The sequence below is a fragment of the Sturnus vulgaris genome, chromosome Z (genome assembly GCF_052056855.1).
Source record: "Sturnus vulgaris isolate bStuVul1 chromosome Z, bStuVul1.hap1, whole genome shotgun sequence".
NCBI classification, from domain to species: Eukaryota; Metazoa; Chordata; class Aves; order Passeriformes; family Sturnidae; genus Sturnus; species Sturnus vulgaris.
Window position 1 is genome coordinate 33,582,151 of NC_142283.1, and position 10,377 is coordinate 33,592,527.

Genomic DNA, 10,377 nt, shown 5'->3' on the forward strand with positions numbered 1-10,377 from the left:
GCAGGAGGAGAGCAGGCTCTTCCCCGCCGAGAGGCGGAGATGGTGCCGGGCGAGGCGGCCCCGGCCGGGCCGGGCTCGCCGCGGGGCAGTGCCGAGGGGGCGGCGGCGGGCAGGAAACAGCGCGCGGCCGCCCGCAGGAAGGTGGGTCTGGGCCGCTTCGGGTCTGGGCCGCTTCGGGTTTGGGCCGGGCCGGGCCGCGCTGCGCCGCGCTGTAACCTCGGTAACGCGGACGCTTGCGGTGCCTTTCAGGCCTTCTCCCTGTTCGTCAAAGCCAAGGAGGTGCCGGCCGCGTCTCGGTGTCCCGGCGGCGGAGAGGGCGTGCGGTGGCGGTGCTGCTGGCAGGCGTTCGAGGAGTTGCCCGGCATCCACAGGCACGTGGCCCTGCACCACTCCGGGGACATCGGGCGGCAGGCGGGGCTCGGTGCGGGGCCGGCGGAGGCCGGAGACAGCCCCGAAGGCGGCCCGGGCCCGGCTGGCAGCGCGGACCGGCCGAGCGGGCACTCCTGCAGCAGCCCGGAGATATCCTGGGCGCTCCCGGACATAAGCCGCGTCAGCCAGGATGATCTGACAAGGTAAGGAAGACGCCCACTGCTCCGAAGGTCCGGGAGTGGGGCATTCGGCTTTACATGATCTAGGACAGAAGCCAGTAGTACTTCCTATGAGATTCAGTCTAGCGATGCTTCTAAGGTGCAGGAAAACTCTTCCCCGGTATTCCTCTAGATCTTCGGATTCTTTGGGTATCCTTTATATAAAGAGTTAGATCCACTGCAGTTTTTAATGGTGGGTTGAACTATGTGGGCTGTATTATCCTGCACCTTTAAAGCAGGCCTGTATGAGTGTTGCTTGACAAGTTGGATGTATAAGAGGGACCACGACAGAGCAGGATATGCTCTACACGGGTTCCTTTCTGCTGCTCGTTCAGGTTCTTGAAGGGCTCATAGTTACAAAGAAGGTTGACAAGAAAGTTTCTGTCTACAACAGAGTTTGGCTTGTGCCACACAGAATGTGGGAACACACAATCTCACAAAAAAATGAGGCTTTTTAAATTTAGATAGCTCAAGTGCTTGAGTTTTCAAGTGCCATTCTGGACAAGTGAGCATTTAATGACATCCTTGTGTGTGCAAAAGTCAGTAATTCTTGTGTTCTGTATGTGGGGAGAGCATATGGTAGGCTACGGGCAGTGCGACTACAGAGGAGTTAATTTTCTAACCAGTCTCAAGAGTTAGAAGTGTGGGAGATTTTTTTTGTTAATATTCCTTCTGTTTGAAATGAACCCAGCCGTGCTAATCCCTCCAAAGTTTGTTTGAGGGTTTTCTTCTCAACACATCTGCCAGAAGAAAATTGTCTGCTTTTTGAATGGTTATTGCTAATAGTATAATTTTGTTCTTTCTTGACATTCTTTTTCTATTTGCTTACCTTTGCCATGCTGTGGGCAGCCAGGTGGGAGAAGTACTTCTCTATTACTGTTACTGTGACGTGAGGGATCCAGAGAAACTCTGTGCTTGGCAAAAGGCTTTGTGTCAGCATCTACATCTCACTGGCAAGGTAAGGTTCAAAGTATTGGTTCTATTCTTAAGGAAAAAAGCCCCACATTTTTATTTAGTGCAGAATGATGGGGTATGTGGAGAACCAGATGTGTTTTGCACAGAAAGTGATAGTCTGTTATGATCCCATTAAGAGAGGCACTCAGACTTGGTAAGGTATCTTTTAGAATTCTGTTTAAGAGCTATCACAATAAAGAAAAAAAAAATCTTTTGGTGCAGGGGACCCTGGGTTGTGTGGCATTGAGTGAGCCTCACAGACAGCCCACAGTGGATACCCTGGCCTTGCCTAACCCTCACCCTTCCCTAATCTCGGAATGGTTACCCCATTCACATCTCTGTTACACATGGAAACGGGAAAATGCATCTTCTTATCACTCTAACCATCAGTCAGAAAGGATATTCACACGAGAAATTCGTGATGTGCTTTTAGATAAATGTGAGGAGATGGAAGTAGCTTAATCCCTGGTGTCAGCAGAGAGCTGCATGCAGGTGTCTCAGTTAGCATTAGCAGGCTGGCTTTATCCTGTGGTTAAAGAGCACATGCAGCACAACACAGCTTGAGGGCCAGGCTAGAGGGATAGCATGGGCCTGGGCCTGCTGCACTCACTGGCCATCTGTGTCCTCCCTCCTCAGTGCACAGTGGACTCCCAGTCAGAGTGGCTACACCAAGCTGTAAACCACACTGTTGGGAATTAGGTGAGAGCAGCCAGCACCTTAGACCACACTACAACGTAAAACAGTCTGTTCTCTTCATTGCTGGCAGGCTAGACCAAGAACATGAGTTGCTTGTATAGCTGGCCTCTGGAGGCTGTGGGAGAAGGTGAATTTTAGCCTCACAAAGCTGATGTTCCTAGGCTGTCTGTGGGGAGAAGAAGGGCAATGTGGAGCAGGAGGCTCGTTTTACCTATGACTTGTCTCCCAAGTAGCTTCTTGTTCTCTGCCAGTGGTACATCAACACAGGTCTGGGGATGAAATATTGTCATGGATTCATTTCCTTTTCCGCTCAGCTGTCTTGCCTTGTGGTTGGTGTTTTGCTTGAGTTTTCTTTCTGTTTTTTTCATCTCATCTCCAAAACAGATACAGCACTTACCTTCCCAATCAGTTATTTTTTTTCCTTGCTTCTTATATTCATTGTTTCCCCTTTCCCCCTACCCCCGCTTCAGAGCTTTTGTTCATTTGTCAGTGCTGGAGATAAAGTGACTCATTCCAGAATTTAATATTAGATGCAATATTATGCATATTCACATTTTCTTTTTTAGCTGTGTGAGTCATGAGGCACAAGCCTATTGTTCTTTCTGAGGCAACTTCCAGAGGGAATTCTAATGTTGACTGCTGGATTTGCAGACAGCATTTTCTCTGTTTATACAGTATTTCTGTTTATTGAATGAACTCTTCTGACTGTCCTGGTGTGATTCTTTTAAAATGGCTCAGAAGTGATTCCTGGATTTTGGATTTGGATTCCTGGATTTTTTTTTTCTGTTTATTGTCTTTATGTTCAACGTCAGTCTAACCATATTTTCCTTCCTTTTTCAGTAGTCTCTTTTCTGAACACACTCCTGTGACTGCCGTTTGTCACCCAGTTTGCTGATTTCACTGTGATCTGTTTTGCTGTAACTAAGGCTCAGTCCCAGCTTCTCCTCTTGCCTTCTAGGTACGAGTTGCTTCAGAGGGGATTAATGGGACAGTTGGTGGAAGCAAAGTAGCTACCAGTCTCTACATTAAAGTTATGCTTTCCCAGCCTCTGTTCAAAAACATTTTGTGTCAAGAGGATTTCAAGGTATGAAAAAAATTTTTTTACATAGGCATTGTTAATGCAGGTTGTTTAATATTCAAGAAATAAATGCATTTCTTCTTGACATTATTACTTCTGCCATAGCAGTTCTGCTCCCCCACCACTTATCTAAGTTGGTGGATTTAATCGTACCAAAACGATATTTTTGCTGGTTTTTACCAGAATTAGGAGTTTCCATGGGCAGTGATAGCAGCTGCTACAAGCTTTGGAAGCTATGGGTGCAGCCACAGAGCCCCCCAGTACAGGTGGGTGAGGGAGTGTGTTTAAGCCCCACCGTTCTGTAACAAGCACTTACTCCAGACTGAGCAGGCATCATGACATGCACTTAGCCCAAGAAGGCTTTTGCACACTCTTCACGCTGATTTGAGATCCTTGACTGGAAGCAGTACTACTGGTTTAGGTTCACGCAGGATTTGGTGTCCATTTAGGTGCAATGTCAATTCCATGGATTGGGTATCTTCCAGAGAAGACACACAGAGACTATCAAGAGTTTTCTCCCTACTTCACGTAGTGCCTGGCTGGAGCATATGTACTGATTGTTGCCCTCACATGGTGAGGCAGCAGTGGCTGGTCACTGTGTGGCATTCTGGTAGGCTCTGGCTGCCAGCCACTGTAGGTTCTGGTTTCTCTGCAAGGAGGGAGAGCTGCTGCTTAAGCAGCAGCTCCTCTTCACACAGTTTTATTTGCAGGGAGTGCTATTATTTTTTCATAAGCAACTAGATCAAAGGAGTTAGTGAAACTCAAATCCATGCTGAGCTGCAGTGATGATTCAATCTTAGCTTTATAAAGTGTCTGTTATGCTTGGCTGAATTTCAAGAGGACTTCTGTTAGTTACAGTCATATGTATATGCAAAAACAACAGGGATGGAATTTGACCTTGGCAAAACTTTCAATCTTGTATAATCTCTCTGGGCATTAGTGTTCCTTCATTAGTGGACTATGGTGACTACTGTCTCACAGTTCCTCCTGAATGTTGTATACCCAAGTGGGTGAGGCTTTCATGTTGCTGTGCCATGAAGACAGAGAAGAGAGAAGTGAGAACTATGCTTAGGGCTATGAACCCAGTCGCTGCTACAGTTCCTGCAGACTGATTTCCATAATAGTTGGAACAGTGCTGCACAGCACTGCAGTTTTCTTTGCGTGTTTATATACTTGATGGTGCCTAAGGTGTATTTGAGGCTCAGCCCTGCAGAAATTCTCACTCCCTGCAGCCTACAGTGGGGGTGCCTACCAAAAAAGGGCTTACCAGGACTTCTGAAGGGGAAGCCCCACACTTGAGTTTGGGGAGAGGAGGAGATGCCAGGCTCCACTGTTAACAAATCTTGTGCCTGGCTGCTCTCTCATACACCTCCTTCACATGCACGAACACTACAGTTCCTATGACACAGCTGTGCTTGTGTCCAGTGCCAGAGAGATGAAGAGAACTGCAGGGCTTGGATGTGGCAACATGATCCATTACTGGAAGTCATTATTTCATATTCCTGCCAGGATCAGCATGCTTTTGTAGGGGCCTCAACTTTCTCACAATAAGTGCTAGTAACATGTTTCTGACTAAGATTTGGTGTGCATCCCTGCACCTCCACCAAATGCTGTCTCCCCTGCTGAGTAGTCATTGGGCCTAAGACACCTGTCTTCCAGGTGGTGGTAGGGGTCCACTACTTAAACTTCAGGATTTAGAGTGTGGATTTCAGCAGGAAAGACATTCCTTTCCCTCAGCTACAAAGATATTTCCGTATTCTAATCAGCTGTAGAATTAAAGCAAGTGGGTAATTTTAATTTTGACACCAGGCAAATTTTGGTGAATTGTTTTTGTGTTTGATTTCCTAGAGCAGTGCAGGAGGAGCTCACTGTTTCCCAGACCTTCGAGTTGGAGTATTCAAAGAAATTGTACCTATGGGCATTGATCCAAAGATAGTGTCTTATAAGGAAACTGGTAAGTTTATGTAAAGAAAAATAAAGCCTCTCACCCAAGTGAGAGATGAGTGAAGAATAAAATAACTTAATCAAAAATACTTCCTTTAGCACAATGGCCAGGACACAGAAGAAATAGATACAGAAATTGATACCATACAAGTACTCAAAAGCTACTGGTGCAGAGAATTTGCTGCCCCAGATTTTGGCTAGCCAAGTGTATAGCTGCCTCAGAAAACTTCAGAATTAACTTCAGGTTTTCTAGGAGAGTTAAGATGATACGAAGCAGTTACCTTGTTGTGGGGTAGGGACTGCTGACTTGGCTTCACTCATTTTGGAGCCAGCAGCCATGCTGCTGTCTTTTGCATTAAGCAGATCCTAGTTCTGCATGAACTCCATCTGACTACATTTGTTTTGTGCTAACTGTAGCTGTTTAGTGTGGGTTATGCCGGATAAGGTGTTCCTGGCTGTAGATTTGCTGTTAGGATGCTTACATAGGTGGTAAGGAGGAGCACAGCAAATACCAATTAACAGAGCAGCTTTGGCCTTTTTTTTTCCACCAAGTGATTTTGTTGGTGCTGTACTTCTTGTCTTGGTTTGAAGGACAGGTGTCTGCCAAGAAAGGCAAGAGCCTCTTTTTAAAATGGACAGTGTAAAACTCCTACCTCCAAATTATTATAATTTTGAAATTAAGGGGCTCTTAGGCAAAGATATGGGAATAGGAATAAGAGTTTGTTGGATCTCAGGAAACTGAAGATTTTGAGCTTTCTGTGCTTCTAGGCACAGACGCCCTGGAAAACACTGCCCTGCACTTGAAACCTTGGAGAAGACTTGTAAATATAAATAATAAATTAGAAATCACAAACGTGTAGTGAGTTAGATGTGTGTGTTTTCACTATGTGATGAGTTTTAAACTTAAAGTTTTTACAGTATAGTAGGAGTTAAGGGACAAGATGGAAAATTTTGAGTAGTGTCTTTTCTTCTTGTTCATCTTCTTGTTTTCCTTCTTCACAAAACTTAAGTAGTAACCTTTAAATTGGTCAGTCGAAAGTCACTAAGAGTCATGAAAATCTATTATTAGGTCAAAAGTATAAATAATATAAGTGTAAAACTTTTATTAGTGTGTTTAGCTTTAAAAAGCCTTGAAGCAGGCTCAGCTAAAACCATTTTTCCTACTTCTAGCAGGGAGCTAGAATTACTGTTTTACTTTCTGTAATTCTCTGATAAAATATAATAAACATCCAAATCCAAACACAAAAAACCGTCTCAATCGTGTTTCTAATAATCCTAGCTCCGAACAGAAACAGACAAGACTGATGACAAACTACTGATTAGTGGTGCAAAGCCCAGCAAACACTCCAACACAGTTCTTTACTAGGAAAATTAAAATAGAAATACAGTATTACAGAGAACAAACCCAAAACCCCTGACAGAGTCAGAATACAACCTGATGCCCTGTCAGGCAGGGTGTTGGTAGCAGTTCCATTAAATGGTGGCTGTAGTCCTCTTGGATGACAGATGTGGTTCAGTTGAAGCAGTGGTTCTGTAGAAGGGTGCCGTTTTCCTCCAGAGTTCCATTGATGATGTGGAAAGGTCTGTTTTTTCCTCTTTAATCCAGTGGAAAAAATTGCCTTGGTGTTACAGATCTCAGATTTTCTCTAGATAGGAAAGGCTTGGCTTCTCCCCCTGCGTGGAGCCTCTCCCAATGGGATGATGTAATTTTATCAGTCATTTAGTGGGATTCAATGGCCCATTAAGAGAGATATCTTTCTAGAGGAAGGAAGGGTTATGGAAAAGATAAAGATGAGTGCCCCACCTGATTTTAACAGATGGCCCATTAACAGAGGATATCTACCACAGAGATAAAGATCACTGCCCCACCCGGCCTCAACAGATGGTGATAGAATACACACCTCTGGTCACATCCTGCATTACAACCCAAGACACTTCTACAGGAACTTTTTGTGGATTTGGAAGATTATGTTTAATTCACATTTTTTTGTAGTTTGTGGGATGTATGTTTGGCTGTGTCTTTCCTTTTTTTGCCCTTTTCCCTCCTCTTTAGAGACGTTTCCTGTTACTCTGGCAGGTTGCTTGTAAGGGTATTTTTAATAAGGTAAAGGATTTGGCTGGTGGAGGTTTTTAGCTTTTCAGTAGATTAAGAGTCCTAAGCCCTGAAAGTTGAGAAACTTTATGTAAATTGAAGTTGTATTGAAAGTAATACATGTTTATGGAAATTTTCCATTATTATCAAAAGGAGTTTAATTTAAGAAATTGTATTTCTGCACCTCCAAATGTAAGAGATGAGCAAAGAGAAGTGGAACATGTCACTCCCTCTTCTACAGCTGTAAGAGTAGTCAGGGGGGTGCAACAAAAGATCATAGAGATAATACCTATCTGCTGTTTCTTCAATCATATGGAAGAGTGTTGAGTTTTCTTTCATTTGCCAATAGGAAGCCAAACGTGGATAAACTTGGCTGATTGAGTTGGGATGAAAAGGCTTGTGAACAATCACAGAAAATTTTGTTTGGAAATCTAAGGAGAATCTGGATCAGTGATCTCATTTGTGACATTGTTTTGTAGTTCTGCTTCTCACTTCTCTTCCCCCTCCCTCTTCTTTTTTCTTTTCTTTATTTTTTGTTTGTTTGTTTGTTTTGTTTTGTAAAGGAATCCATTTATCCCCTCAGGAATTTCATAGAGAAGTAGAACAGTATTTATCTCAGGCTACTCAAGGACAAAGTGATACCATCTTGCTGGACTGTAGGAACTTCTATGAAAGTAAAATCGTAAGTGCTTCTTGCCTGCTTCTTTCTTCACTTCTGGGGTGAAGTATTTATGATTGTGAGGTGTAACCTTACTGTTAGAAGAGGTTACGTACTCCAGATTGACTGTAATGTGTACAGAGTGCAGTTTAGTAATTAATATTCGACACAAGTAGTAGAGGAGCTGCCTAGCAACTCGGGAAGGAGCCTGCCTGGTCAAGTGCTTTCACAGTGTGGGGCAGGAAGAAAACAAAGTGGTCCATACAATGTGAGCATAAATGTTTGAAGTAGCATCATTTGTAGAGATGTTTTTCAGCATTTTTTGTCTTGTCCCATCTGTCAAAAAGAAAGAGGCATCCTGCTGGAACAACCACCATCCCTCATGCACTGTTGTGGTTTGTCCTTTCTCTGACAGTTCTGCTTAGCTCTCTCTTCTTTGCTTGTTGTGTCCAGAATCCTCCTACAGATTTTAACATATCGTTTGATGCATTAATGCAGCTGAGGAGCTGCCTAAAACAGCTGCAGTGAGCTGAGTGTTCCAGCCCAAAGATTTGTTACTTCCTCTAGTTTGAGGCACAGACCTTAGCAGTAACAGTGCTTGTAACCAGTTGCGTGGCAATCTGTTGTAATTGCAGGGACATTTCCAGGGCTGTCTGGCTCCAGATATCAGGAAGTTCAGCTATTTTCCAAGCTACGTAGATGAAAACCTGGAGCTTTTTAAAGACAAGCGTGTCCTGATGTACTGCACAGGAGGAATTCGTTGTGAAAGAGGCTCTGCTTACCTCAGGAGCAAGGTAACGTGTCATTCTGGGGGCATAAGTGTTGGGGAGTTGAGGCTGCTTTAAGGGCATCTGTCTTTTGTCTTGCTGGTGAATTCTTACTGTGCACAACCTGCAGAATGCGCAGGTGGGGAGATAAATGTCTCTGACATGTACTTGTCTTGTGCTGTCTGTCAAGGACCTGGATAGCTCAGTGTGGCGCAGTATGACTTGCATGGACTAGTGCTACAGCAGTGAAAATAATTACATTATCCATTTCCTGAGAAGAGGTTTGTTTTAGGAGGGCTTGAAAATATTCTGCAGTGTTTCCACAGACTGTCTAGGTTATGCTCTGTAGTCATTACTGCACAGCTTGAGCATCTCTGAGTGGTGAAAATTAGCCAGTCAGTGTTTTTCTTGATGTTGCAGAAGTAAATCCAGCACAGTGCATTGTTCTAATTGTGTTCTAAAATTTCCATCCCACTCTTCTCCTGGATCCGTCTCTCAAGGATCAAGGGAACAGAAAACAAAGGTTCTCCAGAGATTTAAACCTTGGGGTTCTTTTTCCTGCTGCATCAATGTGAACCCTGCAAAATTTTGCTTCTACTAACTATTACGAAATAAAAACTGAATAACAAGGTCATGGAGGTTCAAAAGCAGTTGATCTATGATGCAGCAAACCTTCCTCAGGTGAGGAGGTTAGCAGCTTCTTTTGAGTGTAACATTAAATGAAGAATTGGGTTTGTGCCAACAAGCTAGCCTTGTGGAGCTGCCCAGTACTCCCTGGTGTCACTGTCTAGAGCTATGGCTGCACGTGGTGCCATCTGATGGTCACTGGGAGGCTGCTGCTTTTCACTGACCCCTGGCATTTACAGCATTTGCTTTGGGAACTCTGGCGCACCACCACTGCTGTGGTCTCCTTCAGCTTTTTTGCTAATATGCTTTAAACAGGCAGTGTGCAGAGAGGTTTACCAGCTAAAAGGTGGAATTCACAAGTACCTAGAAGAGTTTCCAGATGGATTCTACAGGGGGAAGCTGTTTGTATTTGATGATCGTTACGCCATTTGTTCCAATGAAGATATCATCTCAGGTAGGACTAGATAATGTAAGTGCAGAAGGCTGGGAAGCTATTGCAATCATTTCCAGAGTTGTGCAGGATAGGGACAACCAAACTGGCCTGTGCAGTTCTTCCTCGTACTTGGTTTGATCTCATAGTGCTGTCACTTCTCATGATGACTTTCAACACTGTGGCTTTAACCTGTAACACAGAAATGAGAGGAAAGAGGGTCCCTAATAAGAGTTCACTAAAACTGGAGCAGTAGAAGGAAGTATGCCCTGCAGAACAGCTCTTTTATGAGCCATCTGCACCTATGGAGACATATGTCCAGCACCACAGCTGTTTTTACCTGCTTGTTGCCCACAGTGCTGATCAGACTGTGGTTGGCCAACTGACCAAAGTCTTAAATACTTCTCCTGCTGCCAGCAGTCTTCTGCTCCAGCACTCTCACAGAATATCATCAAATAAGACTTCCAGGTATTGGGAGAGTAGTGGCACTATGCTCTTTAACACTTTGTTATTTTCATGCTTGAGAAATGCTATATACAATGGA

General features: G+C 44.2%; 1 protein-coding gene across 2 annotated transcripts in view; it reads left to right on the forward strand.

Moving 5' to 3' along the window:
- The window catches only part of TSTD2 (thiosulfate sulfurtransferase like domain containing 2), a 15,678-nt gene continuing 5,301 nt past the window's right edge, over positions 1-10,377 (forward strand). The window contains exons 1-8 of one of the 2 annotated variants that reach the window (XM_088156823.1): positions 1-141; positions 250-572; positions 1,437-1,545; positions 3,196-3,321; positions 5,164-5,269; positions 7,915-8,033; positions 8,645-8,803; positions 9,719-9,857. In XM_088156823.1, the coding sequence (XP_088012949.1) occupies positions 40-141; positions 250-572; positions 1,437-1,545; positions 3,196-3,321; positions 5,164-5,269; positions 7,915-8,033; positions 8,645-8,803; positions 9,719-9,857 (1,183 nt within the window). In that variant the 5' untranslated portion in view covers positions 1-39. Of the gene's footprint in view, positions 573-1,436; positions 1,546-3,195; positions 3,322-5,163; positions 5,270-7,914; positions 8,034-8,644; positions 8,804-9,718; positions 9,858-10,377 lie in introns of both variants that reach the window. The other variant, XM_014888121.2, reaches the window with a different exon arrangement.